We start from the raw sequence: 26,385 nt of genomic DNA, 5'->3' as shown, positions 1-26,385 counted from the left end.
GAAATGCTCGGCACCCGCGTCTCCCAGACAGGCGCCGGGGCTACCCACTCGCACTGCCGGTCTCGGCGGACACTCGGAGCACGCCTCGCGTTCAGTCAACTCGTCTGCTCCACGAGGCGGCAGAGGATCAGCTCAGAGGCTGTCGCGGGGCAGCTGGGCAGGGCGTGGGACCAGTGCCAGAGACTGCTGAAGTCCTTTGAGGGGCCCCGAGTCCACGGTGTGGAAGAGTCAACACCGTGGTGAACACCGCCCCGAGTCCACGGTGTGGAAGAGTCAACACCGTGGTGAACACCACCCCGAGTCCACGGTGTGGAAGAGTCAACACCGTGGTAAAGGGGAAGGTACGGCTCACCCTGAACCTGCCAGTGCTAAATTAAGTAACCTGGAAGAGGCCTGGCAGGTAGCTATTATCTCCACTAGTCACACTCATCCTGGAATACATACTATCCTTATTTTACAGAGGGAAAAACTAAATCATTTACATCAGGACATACAAGTAAGAATCTCTGAGCTGAGTTCTGAACCCAGCTTTGGTCTGCTTCCACAGCCTGTGATCTCTACTAAATCCTGTTGCCACCACCCACAAAGATCTGACTTTTCACTCAAACTGCACAGCTCCTGTGGAGAAAGCACAACTGCATTAGTAAATAAAACTCAAGTAGGCCTAAGGATTAGAGGGACTGGTTCTTTATTTCAAAAAGACACTTGTCAATTTTCAGTATCAAAACAGTTTGCACTATTGGTTTCTTTCTCCCAATCGGCCCCCAGAGAGCACACCAAAGGAGAGTGCATTTTAAGTCAATAAGCTGCAGGATGCACACCTAACAGGCCTCATAGAAACCTCACCAAAAAGGGGAATTGGGGAGGGAAAGAAACTTTTAAAAGATCAGCACACTGTCAGCCCACAGACTGTAGAGAGTTCTCAGCCAGACAGGGTGGCCAATGTGCCCCAACCCTAAAGAAGCAAAGTTTCAAAATAATATAAAATTTAAAAACAGTTTTGTACATAATCTATTCAAGATTTCTCCAGCACTAACTGATACAAAGCACGAGATGGCACTTTTAGAGACAGCAGCTTCAGACCCAGCAAAGGGTGATGAGATGAGTTTGTTTCATATGGCTAAATCAGTGGCAAACACATAATTTTCTTTTTTTCCTTCAAGGAGGCAGGAGAGAAAATAAGCAGTCACCTCAACATAAGGGGAACATGATCCATTCTATGGGCAGTTACGGTAAAGACGGGATAAGGATTTGGTCTCAGATAGAGGTCTCACCATCTTAATTTGTTTGGTCACTTCTGATGGAAAAAAAAATTTAAAAATGTAAGTTGCTCAAAGATACCTTAAAGCTGAAACCCTGAGCCACACTTTTTTGGCCACTCCTCCTGGAATCACCTTTCTAATCTGGCTGGTACTTTGGACAAAGCAATGAAGCTTCCCAGAGTGGGTCTCTTTCCGGGCTCTGGCTCTCAGTAAGGCAGGCCCCTGCCTCCTCTGTGGAGAGGGCAGTATGCACTAAACTGAAAAGTTACTTTCCAAATGTGAGGAAGGGAACAGACTGCTGCTTCAGAACTGTGGAATTATTTGGAATGTTTTACAAATGGTTGCTACGTCAACAATAACAAAAAAAGGTAATTACAAAATGTGTACATCACAACATGCTTTTAAAGACACTTTGCATTGTGCTCACATTCCCTTAAACATTGTTCCCAAAGGTGCTCAGCCTCAAGCCCAACTGGAATCTCTAGGGAGAGGCAGAGACAGTTTGGCGAAAAAGACACAGGGGTTGGGGTGGGAGAGGCGGCAAAAGGAGACAGCAGCCTTCCAGTTAGAGATCAGCCCTCAGTTTCAAGGCCAGCTTCGGGCAGGCTGGCCTCAGCGGAGTCGGGATCAGAGGGGGGAGCAGCGGCAGGGCGGGACTGGGGTGCTCTACATCTCATTCAGGTCAAGCAGAGTCTGGTCCAGCATCCTTTGTGTACAGAGGTGCTCCTCTTTGGTGCATTTCAGTTTATCTAATGGGGGTAAAGGAGAGATGTTACACAACTAGAAGTAAATGTCAAGGTCTACCCACTCTGAGAATCACTCCTGCTGCAGGAAAGCTGCGGACTAACAAAGCGGCTGCCTTCTCTGACACAGGCGTAAGCCACTGCACCACTTGCTTCTGCAGGGCCTCCGGCTTGCGAGCTGGAGTTGCAGGTGTTGCTGTACTTCTGGGCAGGAGGCTGGAGGCCTTATCACTCATTCCCTCATTTCACCCACATCCAACCAAGGCTTGCAGTTTTCAGTCACTGAAGGAGGCAGCCTTAAGCATCAGCCATCCTTTCTTCTGGGCTTTGCTCAAAGGACAGTACCTACTTGACAAGGCTCACTGGGGTGTGACCACTGAGAACAAGGATGGGCATGTTTCTAGCAGTAAAAACAGAGTCTCAGCCTGAGACGCGTACAAGAGGAACTTCATGCATTACAGACTTCCTCCCACAACGAAAGGAACAACTGGTGGGATAAACGGAAGATCCCCACAGCCTATCACAGAATCACTAAAGGACACAAAGCCAAGAATACACCAAACACATAAGCAAAACCTCAACTGCGATTTTTGTAGAGCTATTCTCCAAAATTAGCCCGTGGGAGTTACTTAAAATTAAACATGGAAAAAGAAGCAAGAAGAAAAATGTCAGGAAGAAAACCAGTGGCTTGAACACCAAGGAGAATCTAATCTGTTCAGCAAGCAAACCACTCAGATTACTCTATGGCATGCGGCAAATACTCAACATGGAACTATTCATACCCCGTAATCCTTTCTTTCCCTTCCCTTTTTTCCACCCAGTCAAAAGGGCCCATCTCTGGGCCTGCAGATGAAGCAGTCACGACATCTCGTCCAATTGGTCCTTTTATTGTTAGAAAACATCCACGCAGGCGAACACAGCCTACAGTCAATGCACAAGTTAAAGAGCAGCAAGTAAAGGTGGACACCAGAAAACTCTCCAGGTTCCTCACTATGATCTCTCAGGGCCCTCCCTTAATCACCCGTTGTCTCTTAAAGAGGGACAGAAATGCAGTGTCAACTGTTCTCACTCTCCAATACAATTAGGAAGTCAACAGTATTCTCATTGCCCCAATTAAAAAGCAATTTGTGGGGCGCCTGGGTGGCTCAGTCAGTTAAGCATCTGCCTTCCGCTCAGGTCACGATCTCAGGGTCCTGGGATCGAGTCCTGCGTTGGGGGGGGGGTCTCTGCTCAGCAGGGAGTCTGCTTCTCCCTCTCCCCCCTGCTCATGCTCACTCTCTCAAATAAATAAAATCTTAAAAAAAAATTTTTTTTTGCTTAGGGAAAAATGACTTTTAAAAAAACAATCAGCCTTTTGCTGGGGTCCAGGTCAGTGGTGTGAGCAGTAAGCTCGGCTTAATGGGCACCAGTGAGCCCTGCCCGTCAGTCACAGAGATCATGCAGCGTTAGCTTCAGCTGGCTAGAGAGCACGCGGTTTCGCTCAAGTTGGCTGTAGACACGCTCTGCGGCAGCACCAGGGAGGAGAGAAAACAAGAGGAGAGGAAACAGAGGAGAAAGAGAAAAAGGGGAGGTTAGTAGAGTACCAAAAGTAAACTCTGAGACTTTTGACTAGCTGATATATGTAACATGCATCTGAAAGGCAGGGTGGATGCAAGGAGGACTCACAAAGAGGGCAGGAAGAGTCAGTCAGGTGGTGGAAAGACCAACAGAGGAACAAAATAAAATATCTTGACTGACAAGTTGGAAGGACAACATTTTAAGAAAGAAAAAAGTATCTCTATTTCCTTTACAAAGGAATTTATTCCCTGGGTTGAGAAACAGACAAGTAAAACAGGGCAAAGGAGGGAACACAGGTGGCTTGTAATCAGGGTTTGACAGAAACTGAAGGGCAAAGCTGGAACATTTTCTGTAAAACCATTCAACGCAGGGGCGCCTGGGGGGCTCAATCAGTTAAGCATCTGCCTTTGGCTCAGGTCATGATCCCTGAGTCCTGGGATCGAGTCCCTTGGTCCTGGGATTGAGCCTGCTCCTCCCTCTGCTTGTGCGCTCTCCCTCTCTCTCTGACAAATAAAAAAAAAAATCTTAAAAAAAAAAAGACTCAATACAGTATTATGAAGGATAAATTGGGATCAATATCCCTATACCCATTCAGACCTACTTTCTAATGCTCCTTGTTGTAGGTGCTCAGTGGTTACCCCATCTTAGGGGCCTATCCATCAAAACCCCACCCCCATCTTCAAAAATCCTGTTAGGGTCGGCAGCATGTCCAGCCCCAAGGAAGGTGAATCAAGATTATCCTGTTCTGTTTTTCCAGACTCCCTTGCAGTTAGGGGTGATTATGGGATACAGTTCTAGCCAATGAGATACAGGGGGTAGTCTGCTGGAAGGCTTCTGGGAAAACTAGCTTTCTTTCTTACCTTAACATGGATGTGAGGGTGAAAGTTACAGATTTCAACCTCAAGAGAGGGCCAAGAGAATTCACAGAAACCCAGCCACACCGGGCCACAGTTGCTCTAATCTGGACTTGTTATTACAGGAGAAAAGTTAAGTCCCATATTTATTTAAGCTATAGTTAAGCTGTTTCCCATAACCAAAAGCATTCCTGGTTAAGCGTAGTTAAGTACTCAAATCACTGACTTTATTTTCCACTTGGAGTGCATCTTAAAGAGGGGGTACAGAGAAACCAAACCCATCTGAGCAGCACAGGGGTAACAGGAATTTGGGGACAGACCTTCCTGGTCTCCAACTCTCAAGTTCACAACCAAGTTTCTTCCTATGTTTTACAGTCTGTTTCAAAATGGTCTCAGGACCTCAATATAAAGATAAACTCTTCTGTCTTAAAAATCAAGTGCATCTGTGGGCTGATTGTGCCCATAGCCAAGGTGCATTGCTCAGGCACCTTGCCCTCTGGGCAGAGGTTTTCTCCAGCTCTACCTGGAAGCCAGTGACCAATGTAGACCTAAGAATACTTGCCGCTTCATGTACGCTATCAAAACAGAAAACATAAGTATACAAAATGATCCTGGGAGGGAATAACCAAAAATAATAGTTGTATTATAGGGCAAAATTAGAGCGAACTTTTAAAATTTCACTTCCCATTAAACCAGTGGTTCTCAATACATGTGGTATTATTGCCTGTTCTCTCCCCTTGGAAGGAAATTTGGAAATGTGTGGGCAGGTTTTAATTGTCACAATAACTAGAGGACCCTACACATATTTATTGGTTAGGGGAGAGCACTAAGTAGGACTGTTCTGTACATCCCATAATCATCCTGGTCTAAATGACCAAAGTCCACCACTGAGAAACACTATGCTAGTCTTCAAGCTCCATGAGGCCTGGGATTGGACCTGTCATATTCACTGGGGCATCCCTGACAAATGTAGGGGTTCAAATTTGTGAACTCTCATTTCTTGGGCTTTCTGTGGTATTATATACAGATTCTAAGAACCGCCTGACTCTTCTGTAGCATCCATATCCAAATTAGTTAGTGGGACTCCCACTCCTGTCTTGGGAAAGAAGGGTGTTGTCACAATCTATTCCCTCAAAACAGCTTGGTCAGGGAGGGTTTGGTTCCAACTAGGGAAGTAATAGAGAGATAGAAATGGAAGCATTTTTTGCCTGATTAAATCCTAGAACACACATTTCCCTAAGAATGACAGAAGGTCAAAAGATAAATGTGGTTATTCTCTCACACTGAACTTCATACGTAAGGTTTCTAACTTTGCTATCTCTAGTAACTAAAAATTCAGGATCAGATACCAGCTCATTAGTTAAAGTTCTTGGTTCCCTGGTAACAGCAAAATAAAACAAAAAAAAAGGCAAGCCAGAGAACCCATTTGGTCTGATGTTCCTTTTGGGCATGTCCAATTAATTAGGGAATGATCCCATGGGTGCTAGACATCCTTTGGCTTCACTGGTCTGAATCAGGTCAATTTCATTCCCTAACAGGAAAAAGGAGTGGAAAGGCTTAAGAGTAAAGGGAACTGTGCACACTCTAACGCGTCACAATTCCCAGGGCGCCTGGGTGGCTCAGTCATTAAGCGTCTGCCTTCAGCTCAGGTCATGGTCCCAGGGTCCTGGGATCGAATCCCACATCGGGCTCCCTGCTCCAAGGGAAGCCTGCTTCTCCGTCCCCCACTCCCCCTGCTTGTGTTCCCTCTCTCGCTGTGTCTGTCTCTGTCAAATAAATGAATAAAATCTTAAAAAAATAAAAATAAAGCGTCACAATTCCAAAAATGAGAAGGAACAGATATTGCCTCTTTTTTTTTAACTTCCCCCTAATATTAAGGCTGGGGGGTATCCAACCAATAGCATGAGAAAGGAAGAGACTGGGTGGGGCTAAGATAAGGCTACCCAACACTACAGGGCAGTTCCGCGCAGCAGGTGATTTGGGATCCAGTCCCATGTTGTGCCTCATCCCAACAACAGTAACAAGGCAGGCTAGAAAGGACTCTTAACACATCAGCCTGCGGTTCATTCTCAGAAATTAAGAGAGAGGGCGCCTGGGTGGCTCCGTTGGTTAAGCTACTGCCTTCAGCTCAGGTCGTGGTCCTGGAGTCCCGGGATCGAGCCCGGCATCAGGCTCCCTGCTCAGCGGGGAGTCTGCTTCTCCCTCTGACCCTCCCTCCCCCATCCCGTGCTCTCTCTCTCTCATTCTTTCTCTCTCAAATAAATAAAATCTTAAAAAAAAAAAAAGAAATTAAGAGGGAAAGAAAATTAAAATACTTTGCTCTGGGGCTACCAATGATGCTTCACCCCATTCCCATAGCTAGTCCAGGCTCAAGTAACATAGGGTGGCTTCTGCAAGAAGTGGAAGAATGAATTTAGCCTGAGACAGCATTTAAAATTTCACTCTGCTACCCTGCTTGTTGGTCTCCGTGCTCACACCAGTCATTCCCGTGGGGAAAGAGAGGGGGTACCCGAAGTATATAGTGCCTCACTTTTTCCCCAATTTCTCTCCATCCTCACATACTTCTTCCTTTTCTAAGAAGTCTTCCTCTGTACCAGTCAACTCTTTCTGCCCAAATACTAAGACATCTGCAATTGTACTGTCCAGCACAGTAAGCAGTCACTAACCACATGTGGCTATTAAATTCAGATGCGCTACAATTCACAGAATCTTAGCTCCTCAGTCATATGAGCCATGTTTTGAGCACTCAACGGGCTCTGTATGTGGCAGTGGCTACTGTACTGGGCATCACAGTCAGAAGTTCTACTGGACAGCACAGCTCTAGGCTCTTGCCTTCATTTTCCTTCCACTAGCTCACTCTTCTGGCTCCTTGAAATATATGGCTTCTCTCCTTGATCTTAATGCTCAAAACACACCCTCGAATTAATAAAGTATCAATGACAATGCAATGTCCCATCTTGAGCTATCTTTCTTCTCAACTTATTGAAGTTGAGAACCTCTGAAAATCATCCAGCCATCAACTTTTTAAATTAGCAAAGGTACTCATTCTCTTTCCAGCCCTCCAACCAGTTCCATTTGAATTCCTCCTCTGCACAGATTTTCCTTTTTGCTTCAATCTTTTTACATCTGCAACTGTCTTTCAGGTTCTAAATGTACTTTCATGGTCTAAATGGCCTGCCACCCATATGGAGTTGCAAATTTTTCTTACATCAATCAGCCTATCCCCTCAACCCCCACAATTTTGCTTTCACCTGGACACCTGCCAGTATTTCAGACCCATCTTCTCTTCTACCCTCTCCTGCCTCTTCAAATCAGGACTCCGTGACCTCCCTACACCTTTAAAGCTACCATTTTCCTAGATTCCAAACCAGCTACTCCTGACTTTCCTCCCCACACACTCCATAGTGTGTCTTCAGTGCCGTCTCTCTACAGATGATCATCTCTGGGAAAACTGCAATAACCTAACCCAATTTTTCTCAAAGTGTGGCATATTCGCTGCTAGCGCTACTAAGGAGATTTCTGATAGTATACGCTTGTGAACTTTAAAAAACTCACTTGCTATATTGTTTTATTGTGCATTAGGAAAAATCACTAGCATGCATCAAACTTATTTTAAATTAGAATTATGTATAGTAAAACAAATTTGAAAACAAGAGTAAATGTGAAGAAAACAATAGGAGCATGTGAAGATGACAAAAGCCATCAAGTAGCATACAAATGACTAAAATTTGGGAATCGTCATCTAAATGGATCACTTTGATAATCTGTTCCCCTTGCAATATATTAACTTAGCCACCAAATCAACTCCTTTTTTGCGACTCATACCGGAATACATCCTTGTTCAAAATCTCCAGTGGCATCCCCATCCTACGAAATAAAACTCCACACCTGATTTCAGCACACACCTGCCCCTACTGTCTAAATCTACCTTTACAGCTATTTATATCCTTCCCTTCTCTAACTATGCTTCTACTTTTTCGCTTCTCTTTAACCAAAATGCTCAATACCCACTATCCTTTCAACCAAAATCTGTCAGAAAACCAATCTTTTAGAACCCAATAAAAATGAAGAGGCAAGTTTTAATATGTTTATTAAATACCTACTATGTGCCTCCTCGTGAGTCTTTCCTCATCATTCCCACTGGAATCAACCTCTTTCCCCTTCTGAATTTCCACAAGTTTATTATCTGTGGCACTGATCACAGATCATCTTTAAGCTTTATATATATGCTCGCCTACTAGATTCTGGGTAACCTAAAAATAGGGATGGTGCCTCCATCTTTGATTATCTCTGTCCCCACCTTAATAACTTTGTGCCTTCTAAAGATAACAGTTAAGTGTCACCTGAATAAATCAATCTGTACCTTAAATCAAAAGCTGTGTAGCAGGTGGAAATGGTGTGAACAAAAAGAAACCTGAACTCAACAAGACCTCAAGGTTTAGATTAGGGAAAAACCTTTCTACCTGTCTCTGTTTAAAAGAAAAATAAGTCTGAAATATATGATCTGCTGAGAAACTGAAGTACTAAGTGTGTTGAGCACCACTTAGGTGCTTAGGTAAGTACAAGTGAGAGCCAGCTATTCACACTGGAACCATCCCAGCTGTAGGAACTGGAATAGGAGTTTGTAAAATGTTGTTATGTAATCCCACAATATAAACCAGGAACAATTTTACTAGCAGAAATTTACCATTTTTATGTATGTAATAAACTATTACCACCTTGTGCAAGTTATTTGAAACATGCATATTGGTTGTTCTAGTTTTTCTAGTAATAATCTTTTATCACCTGCCTTATATTCCACTAGCAGACACCAACAGGCAAATGGCAGTGAGCCTCAAACATGTGAGAAGGGTTTGGACAAGAAAATAAAAATCTGTTGAAAATTCTGTTTGTCTTTCTGTGACTTCGGATGGTCTAATTAGTTAAGTCTGGTGGTAATACATTTGAGTCCATCAGGTGCTCTGAAGATGCACATTTGAACCACTGGAGAAAGGGCAGAGAATATGTATCGGGAGGCACTTGGACGCTATCAGAGAAGAGACTGAGGAGGAGGGGAGCGTTCCAGATGGGCAGACTCAGGAGCCTAAAAGTAAACGACTTACAGACTCCCGAAGCCAGCGTCTAAGACTCCTACCCTAAAGAACCTCTGCTAGTCCACCACTCTGACAGACTCCGATCAGTTGAGCTTAAATGTCAAGAACAAATAGACACACACAAAAGTGGCTTTGATTATGTAAGTCAGGAGAGGGGGGCCTCCGATAGCTGTTCTCCACACGACACCCCCAAGGCTCCTTCTTAGGGACAGCAGCAGCTTTGTCAATGACACAAATACAGAGGGGCATGAGGCTTCCGGCAGCTTAACATTTTAATTTGGGGGGGGCGGGGAGGAGTGGAAGAGTACATAAGTTGCTTTGTGCCCCCCACTACATCCTAATGCCTTGGAGACCAGCCAGGCCGACCCAAATGGAATCCAGAGCGAGAGTGGGGCGTTGGGTTCCCCGAGGAAAGGGGGCAGATCCAGAACAGAGCAGAAACGGTGATAGTTATCTGTATGAAAAAGTAAGGAGACTCTAGGTAAGGACTAGCATCAATCTACACAGCAATTTAGGAGAAAAGGGAAGAGAAGGCAGTAGGAATGAGAAAAGACAGCCAGACACTACAGTCTGAGTCATTTGGCTTCTTCTCAGAGTTAGTGGGAAAGATACAAAGAGGCAGATTAGCGTCAAGGATCAAGGGTCCACAGCAAACGGATGAAGTCCCCAATAACTCTTTTTGGTGCTTTTTACCGCCTGGCTTGCTCTGGGACTCAGCTTAATTCTTTGGTGAATTTGGTATTTCCAGTCATGGGTGTTTCCTCTGAACTTTAATATCAGGACACCAATTAAATACACCCAGGTCTGAATTTTGTTATGCAATGTTAGGGCCCAAGTCACTGGCTCTCTGGGCCCTATGTCCTTAGTTATATGATGACACGATTCTACCTTTAGCAGCATCCTCTCTGAGAAGACTAAATTTGAGAAGCAAATAGAAAACTCATGGTGTTATAAAGGGTCTATGAACAGAAAGTATTAAAAAACACATGTAGATCAGGGTGCCACCCGATTCAATATGAAATGCCACCCAGCTTTTGCCAGTAAGTAATCAGCACCAATGTTTTAAAGACAGCATAAAGATTCTAGTTTCCAAAGGATAAAACCAAAGCACACTACGCACAGCCTATGACCCCAACCACCCACAAGCCAAGGTCCCAGCCCCGCTCTGCTGTCAGATAGTTACATAGAGGTCATGTCATTGAGGGCGTGGTCCAGCTCCTCGCTAATGGCCTTGTACTTCAGTTTCTGGGCATAGAGCTCATCTGGATAGGCACAGGAACACAGGGAGGAACCAGGGGACAGAGTGAAAGGTATCAGAAGCAGATGAAAAGAGGGAATCATTAGAAATTAGGAAGTGTGCCTGTGGGTCTAATACCCCAGGTTAGGAGAACATCTGAAATGGTGGCCACAACATGCCATTTTCAGATCCACTGTCCCCCCAGGACCACTGGACTTCTTAACACCTCTAATCAACTGTAGTCAGGGTTGAGAATCTGGGCACAGGGGCGCCTGGGTGGCTCAGTCGTTAAGCATCTGCCTTCGGCTCAGGTCATGATCCCAAGGTCCTGGGATCGAGCCCCGCGTCGGGCTCCCTGCTCTGCGGGAAGCCTGCTTCTCCCTCTCCCACTCCCCCTGCTTGTGTTCCTTCTCTTGCTGTGTCTCTCTCTGTCAAGTAAATAAACAAAATCTTTAAAAAAAAAAAAAAGAGAGAGAGAGAATCTGGGCATAGTCATGACTAGAAACTCGTTACCAAAGCACTCAAGAGGATACCACTCCCACCCAGTTAACCCAGTTCCTAGCAGGGATAACACAATAAAAATAGAAAAAGGAGAAAGCACACATTAATATTCAGACACTTCTCTATCTACCAAGCAAGACTAGTATTCTTGGCCCCTTTGCTCTATAGGCTGCCTCCCCAAACCCCCCCAAAGTAAGAATATCCTGCTACCCAGAGCATACCAAAGAAGCATATCTCAGAGTTCTCAAAGTACATTTTCGCTCGTTAGAGCATACATAGTTGCCAAAATATGGAGACAAGAAGTATTTAGAAAGCCCCTGGGAGAGGCGCCTGGGTGGCTCAGTCAGTTAAGTGTCTGCCTTCGGCTCAGGTCATGATCTCAGGGTCCTGGAATCGAGTCCCCGAGTCGGGTTCCCTGCTCAACAGGGAGGCTGCTTCTCCGTCTCTCTCTGTCCCTCCTCTTTGCTTGTCCCCCTCCACCTCCCAGCAAATAAAAAAATAAAATATTAAAAAAAGAGAGAGCCCCTGGCATTGGTCAGCTCTGAGACACGGATATTCCATACCTGCATCTCTTAAGAGATCCCCCAGTTTCAGTGCTAAACAGGATTGCGACATGTAGCCGTGGGGTTAACACATGCTCTTATTGCCTCCTGAGAGTATGGCTACCATTTCAACCCAGAGACCAAGACTTAAGACTACTAAATTGGGAGGTAAATGCAGTCATTACCAGTCTCCTCCAAGGAAAGGATGCAAATTCCAGAATTAGGTAAAGTCTTATTAAAAGAAAAGGTTGTATATGTAAAAACCCAATTCTAGGTTTTGACCCATTTCACCTAGCTGTGGCATAGGACAGGGCACCGGGCATGTGCCAGGTCACTACCAACTCCCTTTGGTGCACAGGGAAGGAGGTTAACAGTCAACGGGCAAGGTCTTCCTCTGTATCTCTTTAATTCCTCTCCCAGGCTCCATACCTTCCAAATCATCAATTGTCTTCTCCAGCTTGGCTACCGATCTCTCAGCAAACTCAGCACGGGTCTCTGCCTGGGGGAAATGCGACACCAGACAGAATCAGAGATGAACAAGATAATAAAAAGAGGGATTCTCTATCTCTTCCATCTTCAATATGTAGACCTTTCAGAACCAAAGCCAGCTTGTCTAAGTCTAAAGAGTGTATCACACACCTCTGAATGTTTTGATTCCTTCCCTAGAGCCCCCCTTCAGCTCACCTCCTCCCTTCCTTAGAACCCCTTGAGCTCACCTCCTTGAGTTTATCCGTGAGAATCTTTATCTCTTCCTCATATTTGTCTTCCTTTTGAGAGTACTGCAAAAAAAGTAGAATAGAAGTTTCAGAGTGGAAATTCCTCACACAGACCCTACCCCCTGCCACCACATTCACTCTTACAGTGAATATCCTCTTGGATTTAATGTGCTGAATGGCCCATGAGAAAAAAAGCAAGGCCCATTTCTAGACAATTGATCCTTAAAATCCACAAATCAATGTCCTTAGTCTTGATACCCTGATTTGAATCCTCCAGACCTTTATTTTTAAACTGGACCTACACTTTTACCTCATTCAGATCAATCCAAGGAGGCGTTTTTCCTTCCTCCTGTTTAACGAGTAGGTGTAGCAATACCCCAAGGCTCCATGGCTGGAATAGTCCCACGTGATGGTAAAGACAAGTCATCTGTCTTGACTGCTTATTAGGTCTCATATCTACTATTTGATGCCCCTATTGGTCTGCTAGAAAACCTCTTGGGACCGATGGTTACTGCTCTTTCACACAGCGCTATCAGCCTGAGGAGAACATGACCCCAAGCACCCTAAGACCATGAAGTGATTTTTGACTAAAGAAATCAAAGTGCACAGGAATTAGCATTAAACCCAGAATCTGGATGACAAGGGCACATCTCACTAGGTTATGCAAAGAAATGGGTTTCTCTAGTCTCTCATCAAGGGCAGGGCTGGGCCCAGGCCCCAAGCCTGTCACTATCACAACCAGCCCCTACCTTCTCCGCCTGAGCCTCAAGAGACTTGAGGTTGTTGGTGACATTCTTCAGCTCCTCCTCCAGCTCAGAACACTTACTGTGAATGTTTTAAATACCGCAGGAGAGGAAAGGGGAAGGAGAGAATAAAAAAAAGGGAGAGAGAGACACACAGACGTGAATTGAACCTATACGTAGAGAGAGCTGGAAGGCGTACTGGGGAAAAGAGAAGTTCCCGGGTCACCTGAGCAAGTGTCAACCCTCCTCCCTCCACCACAGAACGTGTCGGAAGCTGGGCCCTCCTGGGCTAGGACTTAGAATGTTTGGACACTAATAGAACGCTTGAGAGAAATCACTCGCAGGAACAAGTCATAACTGCTGGCTGGGGTGGAGGTGGGAACAGACGCCCAAGCCAACAGTCCCCCAAATCACCCACGGGAGGGAGAGACCCTGTGGAGAGGTGGTGAAGCAACTAGGAAAGAGATGAAAGATGCCAAGGAAGTGGGAAAGAATGGAGCATTCCATGAAGAGATGAGAAAGCACTCAACAAATCAACCAGTGGAGGGGAGGCAGCTGCAGAACAAAAACAAAAACAAAACAGAACGAAACCACACCACACATGTAACCTCTTTGTGGGTTAACGGTTAGTACCTTTTCTTCAGCAGCACTCAGACACTTCAGGTTCTGGTCCATCAGTCTGATCTGCTCATCCATCTCCCGGCAACGGCTGTTAGTGACAGTCACAGGGATCGCACAAGCCAGGTTGGGGGGGGGGGAGAAAGGTCAAAAAGGACACAGCAAGGAAACAAGCAGCAAAACGGGGGGAAAATTTTTTTTTTCCAAAAAATGGGAAAACACCACCATGGTCATGATGTCATGTCTGGGAGAGGGGCACAAAGGAAGCACAAATGTATGCGCGTCAGCATGCCTTTGTTACACAAGGCCCAGAGGTGCCAACGGGGGCACTTCCTGTCTGCCCTCCAGTCCCCCTCCAGTCCCCCAGACTGGCAATGTGGTCGAAAAGAGATCTCAAGTCAGCACAGCCACTTCAGTGCCTCAAGGAGAAACAGACCCCAGGTGGGACGACCCTGTAGGGCCTGCAAGTTAACCGTTCACCATATATTAGTCTTTATTTGCCCTCAGTTTGCAAACCCTCCCTACGAGAAACAAGGGAAGCCTTATTTGTCACCTGTCACTAGTCAAGAGAGTTAGAAAAGCCCATAGCCATTCTCAGGACCTAAAAAAAGCCCACTCTCTGGGCCCTGTTTAACAAGGTTGAAGGAATGCTAGTTTATTCACATTAATGCGCAAGCCAAAGGAAAAGGGACAGAATGGTATGGCAAGATTTGGGGAGCAAGATACTCACGACTCTGCCAGCTCAGCTCGTTCCTCTGTGCGTTCCAAGTCCCCCTCAATAATCACCAACTTCCGAGCCACCTACAGGAGAAGACCCCGTACAGCTCAGGGAAGCAAACAAGGAGCCATTTCCCTCTACCAGGATTCTTTTTCAGAAACCCAATGACACCAAAGAAGACAACACAAGGCACCGCACCTCTTCATACTTCCGATCTGCCTCTTCTGCAATGTGCTTGGCCTCTTTGAGTTGGATTTCCTGGAGTTCCATCTTTTCTTCATCTTTTAAGGCTCGGTTCTCAATAACCTTCATACCTCTGCCAAAGACAAGAAGGACAAATGTGGCACTGACATCCTGGGGAGTCTGTCACCAGCTCCACCCCAAGGCACTCTGAATGGCACCCTCTGAAGCCCATCCCACTCTGCCTACCATCCAAAAAGAACTCCCACACCACCCCCCACCTTAGTTTGTTTTAATACTTCTTCAAAAAAAATAAACTTTGGGACGCCTGGGTGGCTCAGTTGGTTAAACATCTGCCTTTGGCTCAGGTCATGATCCCAGGGTCCTGGGATGGAGCCCCGCATCGAACTCCCTGCTCAGCAAGGAACCTGCTTCTCCCTCTGCCTGCCGCTCCCCCTGCTTGTGCTCTCTCTCTCTCTGACAAATAAATAAAATCTTTCAAAAACAAATAAATAAATAATAAAAATAATCTTTTTTATAAAAAATAATACATCCTTAATATTTAAGTATACAGTTTAAAGGCACAGAGTTAAGACTCCCCACCTCTACTCCTGCTCAACAGAGAAAAACTCTTCATAACCCTTGCAGAAGGGTTTTATATAGATAAAACCCAAACAAACCTCACCCCCCACTTCCCCACACCCCAAAAGAATCATACACTACCCCGTTCTGCAACATGTTTTCTTTACTTTCTAGAATTTGGGACACTACTCTGGACCAGTGTAGAGACCGCCACATTTCTCATTTTCATAGCAGCACTGTGCCGACATATTCTGATAGAGCATTTTCGATTCTGAAAGCCTTCCTCTCTGATCTCATGCATGTCGCCACACACCTTTGTTCTAGTTTAACTCACGGTGGCAAGAAGCCAATTGGCTATTTTCACCAAAGATGAGTTTTGATTTGGTTCAAGGACTGTGGTTCTCAACTGTGGACATACATTATCAGACCAACTTCAAAAACATCAACACAAAAGGCCCTCTCGCAGTGGACTCTCACTGAACTGGGGTGGAATTCCAGGCATTCTGATATTTTTAACTCCCCAGTGATCCCCACCCCTCACTCCCATGATTCTAATGGTGTAGCAGAGGCTGACAGAGCTTATTCCACACTCGTTGCTGGGCTCCACCTCCAGAGTTCCTGACTCCTAGGATCAGGCCTAAGGGCTGAGAAACTGAATTTCCACCGAGTTCCCATGTGCTGTTGGGCTGGGAGCTCACCCCGAGAACCACTGCTTTAGGGGGACTAATCTCACAAATTAAGTCTATGATTCACTCAGTGGAGGCCATCCCGGCGACCCTATTTAAGAGTCATTAGATCAGTTTATAGGGTAACACCAATTACAAAAGGTCACAGCACCCAGGTAACCCTTACTCTGTCTTCAAATGAAAACAATATGTAGAACAGAAACAAAGAAATAAGTTACTATCTTAATATGTTACCTAAGTGGAATTTAAATAAAAGCTTGGGGGGTGGGCAGTAGGACTGTAAGGAAACCCCCCTCAGAGCGCCATGAGCTCCCTGAAAACCGCACTCCATCAGCTCATCTACACACCTCTCGCTCTCATCTGCAGCTTTCTCTGCTTCCTCCAGCTTTTGCAGGGCAGTGGCCAGGCGCTCCTGGGCGCGGTCCAGCTCCTCTTCAACCAGCTGGATCCTACGGTTCAAGGAGGCCACCTCGGCCTCGGCCTGTGTTTGAACAAAAGAATGGAAAGGAGAGGCAGAGCCGACTAAGATCAGGGCTGAGTGCCAAGAAGGAGCCAGGGTCCAACATGGCAACACCTGTCTTAGAGCAGACGTGGACACGATGACACAGACACCCATTTCCTCCCTTTCCCATCAGCAGATTTCCAGGTGCTCCACAGGAGGCATGTTTTAAAACTCAGTTCTTTGCCCAGCCCAGTGCCAGTTAGTACCACCTCCTTTCTGGACTCACGTCAAACTCCTGAACAGACTAGTATCAGAAAAGGTGGCCAGTGAAGAGACCCTTCTGCCTGAGCTCTGGCTTGGAAGGGAGTTCTACTCTTTAGCAACTTTCTTCTAAGTGTCTCATAAAGGGAAAAAATAACTAAGCAAAGTTTCTTAAAGAGGGAGTTTTGGATTATCGATTAATTTGCTGCTTAACCCAAGTTGTTAACCCTCCAACGCCCTTACCCTGATATACCAGGGGGTCACTAGCAAAGAGAGGATTTTTCAGAGTAACAGTCCAGACCAGAAAGCGAAGGGAGGCAGCACTGGAATACCCGCCCTCCCAACCAACAACTCACTCCCCGTCCCCACCCTTTCAAAGGTGACAGCAAGGACCTCTTCTAGCTAAAATTACCTGCCTGGATGACGTACAAAAAAAATTGGGAGCAGAAGAAAATGTCTCCTCCATGCCCACCCCCACTCCTGCAAATTTCTGAACTGCGACTCCTTGCTACTGCTGTAGTCATCCCTCAGCTTCACCCTCCTCACAGCTTGTGACAGTCCTTTTCCGGCCTCCAGCCCACAGTAAAGCACAGGCTAGAATGCAAACCATCCCATGCCGCCGCCTCCTCCGCGATGGGGTGAGGAACAAAGAAAGGAGGCAGCCTACATATGCATGAATTCTACTGGCAGAAAAGCCTTCCTCTCAGGACTACCTTTCCCCCCAGCACACCTTTACTGGTGGCAAGTACACTGACTGCCATCACAAGCATACAAGAATTTAATCTGCTCTGCGTGCTACCCAGTTCAGATGCTTATCCGAGTGCTTGGTTAACATGAACTCTCTCTACAGTCCAGATTATTACCCTGATTTCCTTCTGGCAGTCAGGGGTAGGAGGAGCTACAGAAATAATCTGGGCCACAGCTCCTATAGGGAGGGATATAGCCCAAAGACTCACATTAAAAATCAGGTTATTTGGCGGGCACCTGGGGGGCTCAGTCAGTTAAGCATCCGACTCGATTTCGGCTCAGGTCGTGCTCTCGAGCCTGCTTGGGATTCTCTCTCCCTGTACTGCTCCCCCTCATGCTCTCACTCTCCAAAAAAACCAAAACAAACAACAAAAAAATCAGGTTATATGGCACAAAAATTTCCAAATACAAACACAGAGGTTCAAAGTACTGTGTAGGTTGGGACTATATAACCACCAACCCCCAGGAGAAAAACAACAAGGAATCCACATAAGCTGAAATTACTAAAACCATTTGTGTCTCTAACTATACTATTCAAAATACCACAAAGACAAGTATTCTCTGATCCTGTCTCTTCCAGGAAAACGAATGTCCCATACCCCTAGGACAAAACACATTGCACCTCACAAGCTCAAAAAGGCCAACAGGTCAAGATTACAGGAACAAGTCAAGCTATCAGGCAAGAGCTATAAAACACTGCCAGGGCAATGATTTACCCCATCTCCCCCCTTCAAATGCCTACAACAGCCAAAAAAAAAGGAACCAGATTTGGAAGAAGCTCATAAAATCTGAGTCCCCATCGAGCTCACCAGTAGTTACCCAAATGGAGAAGATAACAGGCTACGGGGGCGGGGTGTTCAGTTTCCATGACAACAAGCTGGCTCGGGCAGTTTCTCCCACAAATCAGCATTTACAACAGAATTCTTAGCAAGGCTTAAAAGGGAGGAGAAAACACATCCTGGTGCCCCCACAAGGGCATGTGCACACTGAACAAGCCTGTATCAAAAGCAGAACCGGCCATGGGTGTCTCAGCAAAAGCTGGGGGGGGGGGGGGGCCCAGGGAACGACGACACAGGCACTGTTCTCTTTTTCTCCTCCCACAGAGGATCAGTTCTCTTTACAATGAAACAGAAGTTTGCAGAAGGGCGCTCAGTCGGTTGGGCGGCTGCCTTCGGCTCAGGTCATGATCCTGGAGTCCCGGGATCGAGTCCCGCATCGGGCTCCCTGCTCGGCGGGGAGTCTGCTTCTCCCTCTGACCCTCCCCCCCTCATGCTCTCTCTATCTCATTCTCTCTCAAATAAATAAATAAATAAAATCTTTAAAAAAAAAAAAGATCCATCACTATGTCTAAGGGAATAAGGAAAGACTTTTCTTTCAAGCCAGAACCTATGTACAGCACCTGTCTCTTCCAGATCAATCAAGTCCTGAAAGACACTGGGTGGGACTAACTTCTGCAAACCAGAATGGGAAAATTAAACTTTATGCTATTCCAATTACCCTAGGGTTGGCATGTCCAGATATGGTTTTGAACTTTCAGCCCATCCACCTCTGCCCCGCCTAGAGGATACACTCTGAGGTCTTTCCTTTAGGTAATAATAGGATTCTCCATTGTCCAGGAAGCAAAGATCCCAAGGGAGGAGGAGGGACACAGCAGCGATTTGTTCACATTAGAAGATGGCTGATCACAGCTTTAGCTAGGAAACGAGTTTGGCTTAAATGCTACCATCCTCCTTACGGAAGAGAGTCCCCAAGCACACTACACACCTCAAGGCAACGAAGTGACAGGGCACTCCCTGGTGCTTGGAGGCAGATCAGGGCCAAGGACGGAAGGGGATTAACCTAAATCTGGCATTCTGCCACTCTGGGGTTTCTCTTTTTAGAAAAGAGCCACAGATGAAATTCAAAGGAAACCAGTAACGGAAAATAGTTAAAGAGTGAGCTTGGGAGTAAAGGGCTGCTCAGGTTCACAAACATATCTAGGAGGCAAGCTGGAGGGAAGGGAGTAGAGCTCCATGCCCCAGAGCAAACAAAGGTGGAGTCTAAGCTGAGGCACTCAGAGCCAAGGGCTATTTGCCTCTCCCCTGAGTGTGTGCTCTAATGTGAAGGAGAAAGGTAATCAGCAGGAGAGGAAATCTAAACCAAAGAAAGGTAGTAGAGGCTGTTGTGTAGTCCACCAGACCCCACAAACAGGAAAGCCACACAACAGTCAGGCATTCGAACTCCGCCAGAGACGAGGAATTGGGTATAAAGCCAGAATCAAAACTGCTGTTTTAAAGCCCACTCACTTCTTCAATCATATGCCTCTATTTTTTAGAACAGGAAAAAAAAAAAAGAGAGAGAGAGAGAGGGAATACCAGGATAAGTTAGGAGAGAGATATTAAAAAGAGGTAAGATGAACTATATACTTAAAAATGGCTAAAATAGTAAGTTTTATGTTATGTGTATTGCTACTACCACCAAAAAACAGGTAAGGAAAAAGACTGCATTCGAATATTATGTTTATGCCCCCTGTTTAAGTTCAGCAAGAACTGCAAAGGAGATTCAAAATCAAAAGTATACTTGACACGGTGCTACGATGGAAAAGGTCAATCTCCCTGCTGAAAGCAGAAAAGATGGATCCCAGAATAACTCCAGACTCAGCTTTGGATTCTTCCACCTTCCCAACAAAGAGTGAATGTTCACACAAAGCAACCAGAAAAATAATTAAGTGACAATCCCACTGACCACACGAGATACCATCAGGGAGTGCTGAGTTTCTAGCTGCAGAGGAGGGAGGAGCCTGCAAAACCCATTCCAGAAAACCCTAAGCGGTTAACAGGTAGCCCAAGCACCCCTCCCTCCCCAGGGGTGTCTCCTCCTCAGGAGTTCAAAGTGGGCCAGAGGAAAAAGTCAAACAATTAAGCTCCCTCAAGCTGGGGAGTAGAAGGAAGACACTGGTTTCATCAAGATTTAACTATCACCCTACTTCCCCATCTGAACTTCCTCACTAGACTTCAACTCAGTATGCAAATTTTCAGGCTCTGAGAAAGGATCAGCTTAAGAAACATCTGAAGCTGCTCACTCTGCTGCCTATCACCCCAGAGTCACCTAGGAAGAGTGAGGGGAAAAGGAGACAAATTTTCCTGCAAACCCTGGGGGGGAGGGAGGAGGGAGGGCGGAGACTGGGCATCATCCACTCTAGAAGTATTCCTTGGATGCCCATACTTGAATGTTGAGCCCAAGACTGCAGTTCAACACATGGCTACTTCTTTAAAAGCCGTCCCGCCTTCCTCTTTAAGGGGATCTAGTCTCAAGAACAAAGAGATGAAAAAGTGTCCCTAGTCATAAAGAGTCACTCAGCCAGTCCAACTCACTTGAATTGATAATTAGACGTCACCAGCATAATGAATAGGGGAAAAACCCCCTGAGAAAAAGGTGACCGAGGAAGACAAACCCCCAGCATTTCCATGCCCAGTTATAAAAAAAAAAAAAAGAGTACTCTAACAATTTTTATGTATTAACTTGGTGGGCAACTGCCAAAACAATAATTCTCCCCACTCCCCAGAGGAACAGTAAAAAAAAAAAAAAAAAAAAAAAATTAACCAAGGAAAAGAAAAAAGAATACCAATAAACCACCAAAGTTCTTCATTGAGTCTTCAAATTTGAGCAACAGTTACTTTTCTTTCCAGCCTCAAGATCCTCCAAAACCAAAGCGTGAAGTCAGGAGGTCATCCCCACCCGCTAGACCGCACCCTACACCCTGGAAAAGCTTATGGCTTACTAAAACTAGAGAACCACTTCTAAACAGAAAGCAGTTTCAAGAATCACCATTCATTCCACCAACATTCTATGTTCCAACTTTCTGTTGCACAAATACTGATCTTTAAAAAAAAAAAAAAAAATCGGGACAGCAACAGAGTCACATCACTAGAGGCCCCTTGGAACTCATTATTTTGTCTGCATCAACCACACTGCCGGGGTCAACCAGAAACCTTGACAGAAACTGGCAATCCATCCGATTCTCGGCCACACAAACTGGCTTATCAGCTGTGCTTGGAAGAAGTGTTCTTAACCGGCTCAGTTTGCACTGATTACACTTCGGCAATAAAGGCCTCAGTCTGGCAGAAGTCCCTGCCTTTCAGGTCATCACGGGTAGGGCCAGGCAAGCTTTGCGGGCTCGTACATTTGCACTAACGTAGCGAGTGAGGCACCAACTCCTCCTCCGCTCCTTCACGTCGACTGAGAGAGTGGGTTTAGCAGTTGCCCCCATAAGAGGAAAGAGCCCAGGCCGGAGGATGGGAGGCGGTGCCGTGGCCTCAACCTCCTCCAGGGAGGGCACTGCGCTTCCTCTCCGCCGATTGCTGCCTCATTTCCTGAGCAGGAGGGAGCGGAAAAGCTGCCAGCAGGCCAGGCCGGGGGCTTTCCGGCGGCTCCCACCCCCAACCCCCACCCTCGCACAGTAAGTCTGGCCCTGCCCCTCCCAGACCAGAGAAGCACCCACCTACTCTCACCCTTTGGGCCGGAAACCTCTAACGAGAGCAAATTCCGCACCCCTCCCCGCCCTTCCCGGAGGAGTGGGGGAGGGAGAGGCCGCTGAGCCCCTCCCCCGGCCGCGCCTGGCTCGCACGGACTGAATGAATGAGCTGAGAGAGAGAAAGAGGAAAAACCATTTCCCGGGCCCCGAGAGGCTCAGCTCCCTCAAAGGTCAAGCCCGCTCACCCAAGCACCCAGTTCCCCCCTCGTCCGCCTCAGGTCCAACTGCGGCTGAGCCCCACCCATCCTCCCGGCTCCAGCTTCATCCCCGAGTCCGCCGGCGCCGGAGAACCGCGCTCCGCAGCGAAGCGAGGGCCCCCATGCGGGGTTCCAGCCGCTGCAGCGCCTGCTCTCCCTCACGCGCCTCGCCCTCTCCGTACCTGCTCCCGGGCCCGCCTTTCCCCTTCCACTTCCCGCTGCAGGCGCTCGGCCCTCTCCTCTGCGTCATCGGCTTGCTGCTGCAGAACCTGGATCTTGCGCTTCACCGCCTCGATGGTGGTGATCCCGGCCATGGTGCCCACCCAGCCCCTGCTCGCGCTTGGCTTCCTGCCTCCTCCGCTCGGCGCCGCAGCCGCTTCTCACCCCCACTTCCGCCTGCTCCGCCCTGAAATACCGGAACTCGCCCACCCGCCCGGATGTGACGTCACCGCCGCGCCCTGCCGCGCCGGGCCACAGGACGACAGCCCGCCGCGCGAGCGCGGGGCGGGGCCTGCCCCTGACCAGCAAAGGGGGGCGGGGCTGCGTCGGAGACGGGCTACCATGGCAACCGGGAGGAGCGTCGCGGTCCGGCTCCTCAGGCCCGGCGGGCTGCCCTCCCCTCCGCCCGCCCACCCGCCGCCACCCACCCGTCGGGGCACCTTGTGTCGTCCCGCACTGAGCACCCGACGCGCCTCTGCTGCCACCCACCGCACACAGGCTCCAAACCCAGGTGCCGGGACAGGCCGAGGCTTTCTGGGCCCCATCCTCCTAAGTGCCCCACTCTGCAGCCTCCTTTCCAGGTCGGCCCGGGTAGGTTCTCTCCCACCGCCTGAAAGTCAATGAAGGGGATTACGGGGGTGGGAGAAAAGGCCAGGCGCGCAGACTGCTCCTTCCATTTGGCATCAGTTTTGAACTCAGTGTTCTATTTCAATTACAGGGCTGGTCTTTTCCTTGGCGCTTTCGAGAGTCAGGATGTGCCAGCGGTTTACCAACCTGCCAGCCCTTCCGAACCTTAAGTCGTTCGGGTCTTGGTAATTAATCATCGCTGACATTTCTCTTTGCAGGTGAGAAAGGTATGCCCCCATTTTATCAGGAAGGAACCCTCTATTACGGATCACTGTTATCGGACCCCTTCGTGCCACAGCCCCATGAGAGCCTCTATTCTGTGGTAACTTCCCCCAGTTTCATTGCCACTTCTGCTTTGAGGTGCCCTAAAGAGCTGCTTATGAGTTAGAAACTGCCTCTGCAGGCACTGCCCTGCAGGACTTTTGGAAGCACAATAGTAAAGAGACTTGAAAATTGTACCATCTTCTCTCCTGTTTGTTTGCACTCCCCCTGCCTTCCCCGTAAGCCATCATAGCAAATGTCCCCTCTTTTCCCCTCAGAATTATGGTGTGGAGCAAGACTTAGAATTAGGAATCCTGACACCTGAAAGGGCTGATAGGTAAGACAGGTGCTGCCCTCAATACCTGGTTCTGAGGACATTCCCTCCAGAGGCTCTGTCTTCCCATCTCCTTTTAAAAATACTGAGCAAATGTGGAGGTGTGGGGCAACCAGAGATAAGGGGACAAATCGGACCACGCTGCCCTAGGCATTCTTTGATAATCACCTGTGACCAACAAAGAATAACCAGCCCCTAAAAAGGAATTAAGCCATTGAACGTGTTATCAATAGAGATGTTAAAAGAATTTAAGTTTCCTGGTTAGCTTTCTATAAAAGACCAACCCTAAAGACCCTCATTGGCAACCCTGTCCCAACAGACCTCTCTCACTCTTGAGAGCTTTTTCTGTATCTTCACTTAATAAACTTCTTACTAGGGGCGCCTGGGTGGCTCAGTCGTTAAGCGTCTGCCTTCAGCTCAGGTCATCATCCCTGGGATCCCGGGATCGAGCCCCGCATCGGGCTCCCTGCTCCGCGGGAAGCCTGCTCCTCCCTCTCCCCCTCCCCCTGCTTGTGTTCCCTCTCTTGCTGTGTCTCTCTGTCAAATAAATAAAATCTTTAAAAAATAAATAAATAAATAAACTTCTTACTAAATATATAAATAATAAAAAAAATAGGGGCGCCGGGGTGGCTCAGTTGGTTAAGTGTCTGCCTTCGGCTCAGGTCATGATCCCAGCTTCCTGGGATCCAGCCCTGCGTCGAGTTTCCGGGAGCTTGTTTCTCCCTCTCCTGCTCCCCCTGCTTATGCTTTCTCTCTCTCTCTCTGTCAAATAAATAAATAAAATATTTTTTAAAATAAATAAATAAAAAGTAAAAATAAAAAATACTGAGCAATGAGCCTATTTAGAAGAAACAACTCAGACAGTAAATAATTTGCTTGGTAGAGTAACCTGTACACTGGTTTCTCCCCTCCCCCCCAGGAATTTGGAAGGAAGAACAGGGTTCTGAACCTCGATAAACTCTACCCTGATGGCTTAAGAATTTTTCCAACTCTTTTTGGAGAAATTTGATCAGAGAGAGGATGGAAGCAGAAATGAGACGTTGTCATCTGGGTGCAGATCAGCAGGGGGCACTGTTTACCTCCCTTTGTCCTAGTGAATCTGCACGAGACCTTCTCTTGGGCAAACCCAAGGCTGCTGAGAGCACCACTGCATTCCTGAGGCTGGTTGATGTGGACAGATAATCTTCTCTTGATCCAGGGAAACAGGTGGATTGACTCCTGATACCCTTTAAAGGCATAATGGATGGGCAGCAAGGGGCCCAGTGCTATTGTTTTCCTGGTGACCAACAATACAGTGTATCAGCAGGTGCATATGTCCATCCCCAATTCTCATCTCCCAGCCCTACCACGTCTGGTATGACTGTGTTCTAACCATTGCACTCCTCTTTCGCCTTGTTTTACCCTAATTAGCTTCTGACTTCACCTCGGATTGAGAGGACCTTAGACATCATTGTACAACACTGTGCGTGTTCTTACTGCCCCTGAACTGTACACTTAAAAATAGTTAAAATGGGTCTGCCTTCAGCTCAGGTGATGATCCCAGGGTCCTGGGATCAAGTCCCGCATCAGGGTCCCTGCTCGGCGGGAAGCCTGCTTCTCCCTCTGCTTCTCTCTCTCTCTCTCACGAATAAATAAATAAAATCTTTAAAAAAAAAAAAGGTTAAAATGGCAAATGTTACACAGATATTTTGTTGCAATTCTTTTAAAAAAGGACCTCAGGCAAATTCAGGGAGGAAAAACCGAAGTTTGGACTGACCTTGCCATATTCTTGCCCTTTCTTTGTTCAAGCAATCCAGCAAATCCTGTGCTTTCCAGAAAAGCTTCTCAGATAACCAGAACTCCCTGTGTAAACATGCGCTTACCGACTCCCTCTCCTCCTCTCTTCCTTTTGCATCAAAGTAATATGCTCTGTTTGTTCATCTCAAAGGTGGAAGCTGCTGTGAACTTCATTGGACATTGTACTGGACAGAGTGCCCTTCCCCCCAAAATACATATATCATGTTGCTGATGACTCTGACCCTTGCTCTTGACTTTAAACTTTGTTGTCTCCTCCTTATTCAGCACTTTTCCCAATTCCTATAAACACTTCACTTTCCTTCTTTGATCCTTTGAGGCAGAAATCATTAAAGAAAAAACATTTTCTGTAAAAGGCCACACAGTACATTTTTCTGGCTTTGCAGACCACAGGGTATGGTGACTACTCCGGTGTAGGAAAAAAGATAAGAAATGATATGTAGGGGCGCCTGGGTGGCTCAGTCGTTAAGCGTCTGCCTTCGGCTCAGGTCATGCTCTCAGGGTCCTGGGATCGAGCCCCCGCATCGGGCTCCCTGCTCCGCGGGAAGCCTGCTTCTCTCTCTCTCACTCCCCCTGCTTGTGTTCCCTCTCTCGCTGTGTCTCTCTCTGTCAAATAAATAAAATCTTTAAAAATAAAGAAATAAAAAAGAAATGATATGTAAGTGAATGCACATGGTGTTGTTCCAATAAAAGTGTACAAGACTAGGCTGTGACAGGATTTACCTTACAAGTGGAAGTTTGCTAGCCCCAGCTTTGAGCAAAGAAACCTTTCTTCCTGCTCTCATCTTAACCCTGCCTAAGGGATTTTGCCTCCTGCTCACAGCCCTTCCCTCCCATTTCTTGTTCTCTAGCACACCTCTGAGGGCACTTAACTAACTTGTAAGGAAAGCTAACAGGGGGAGAGAAGTTAAATGAGTTTTTCTACCCACATATTATATATTGAAATGGGTTTTGGTGG

General features: G+C 46.9%; 2 protein-coding genes across 14 annotated transcripts; one reads left to right on the top strand and one right to left on the bottom strand.

Moving 5' to 3' along the window:
- Positions 1-671: 671 nt before the first annotated feature.
- LOC112813766 (tropomyosin alpha-3 chain) lies at positions 672-22,508 on the bottom strand. Of its 8 annotated transcripts, none has more exons than XM_025858920.2 (9): positions 22,375-22,508; positions 16,380-16,513; positions 14,783-14,900; positions 14,597-14,667; positions 13,882-13,957; positions 12,506-12,568; positions 12,219-12,288; positions 10,693-10,771; positions 672-2,011 (listed from the first exon to the last, which is right to left on the bottom strand). In XM_025858920.2, exons 1-9 carry the CDS (start codon positions 22,504-22,506, stop codon positions 2,008-2,010), a joined length of 747 nt encoding a protein of 248 aa, XP_025714705.1. In that variant the 5' UTR covers positions 22,507-22,508; the 3' UTR covers positions 672-2,007. The 8 variants fall into 8 exon arrangements, with proteins under 8 accessions (XP_025714705.1, XP_025714704.1, XP_025714706.1 ...); XM_073888644.1 differs by lacking the exon at positions 672-2,011 and adding an exon at positions 9,807-9,963; XM_025858919.2 differs by lacking the exon at positions 10,693-10,771.
- LOC112813768 (uncharacterized) lies at positions 22,487-25,907 on the top strand. 6 transcript variants are annotated; one of them, XR_012376955.1, is made up of 4 exons: positions 22,487-23,002; positions 23,257-23,360; positions 24,553-24,839; positions 25,561-25,907. XR_012376955.1 is itself a non-coding variant. In XM_025858928.2 (3 exons), exons 1-3 carry the CDS (start codon positions 22,487-22,489, stop codon positions 24,578-24,580), a joined length of 648 nt encoding a protein of 215 aa, XP_025714713.1. In that variant the 3' UTR covers positions 24,581-25,907. The 6 variants fall into 6 exon arrangements, 2 of the variants coding, with proteins under 2 accessions (XP_025714713.1, XP_073744746.1); XM_025858928.2 differs by having other exon boundaries at positions 24,553-25,907; XM_073888645.1 differs by lacking the exon at positions 23,257-23,360 and adding an exon at positions 23,130-23,223 and having other exon boundaries at positions 24,553-25,907.
- Positions 25,908-26,385: the final 478 nt, after the last annotated feature.

The sequence above is a fragment of the Callorhinus ursinus genome, unplaced genomic scaffold (assembly GCF_003265705.2).
Source record: "Callorhinus ursinus isolate GAN/ISIS: 27379988/994484 unplaced genomic scaffold, GSC_fseal_2.0 scaffold92, whole genome shotgun sequence".
Classification (NCBI taxonomy): domain Eukaryota; kingdom Metazoa; phylum Chordata; class Mammalia; order Carnivora; family Otariidae; genus Callorhinus; species Callorhinus ursinus.
Note: the sequence above shows the minus strand (reverse complement) of the source record. Positions and strands in the feature narration are given on the sequence as shown.

Coding starts and splice junctions, on each gene's coding strand:
- LOC112813766 (XM_025858920.2), bottom strand. CDS start 22,506: ATGGCCGGGATCACCACCATCGAGGCGGTGAAGCGCAAGATCCAGGTT. Junction 14,901..16,379: donor GCTGCAGATGAGAGCGAGAG/GTGTGTAGATGA, acceptor TGTCTTTGGCAG/AGGTATGAAGGTTATTGAGA. Junction 12,289..12,505: donor TCACGGATAAACTCAAGGAG/GTGAGCTCAAGG, acceptor CATTTCCCCCAG/GCAGAGACCCGTGCTGAGTT.
- LOC112813768 (XM_025858928.2), top strand. CDS start 22,487: ATGGTGGTGATCCCGGCCATGGTGCCCACCCAGCCCCTGCTCGCGCTT. Junction 23,003..23,256: donor TCCTTTCCAGGTCGGCCCGG/GTAGGTTCTCTC, acceptor TTCTCTTTGCAG/GTGAGAAAGGTATGCCCCCA. Junction 23,361..24,552: donor ATGAGAGCCTCTATTCTGTG/GTAACTTCCCCC, acceptor CCTCCCCCCCAG/GAATTTGGAAGGAAGAACAG.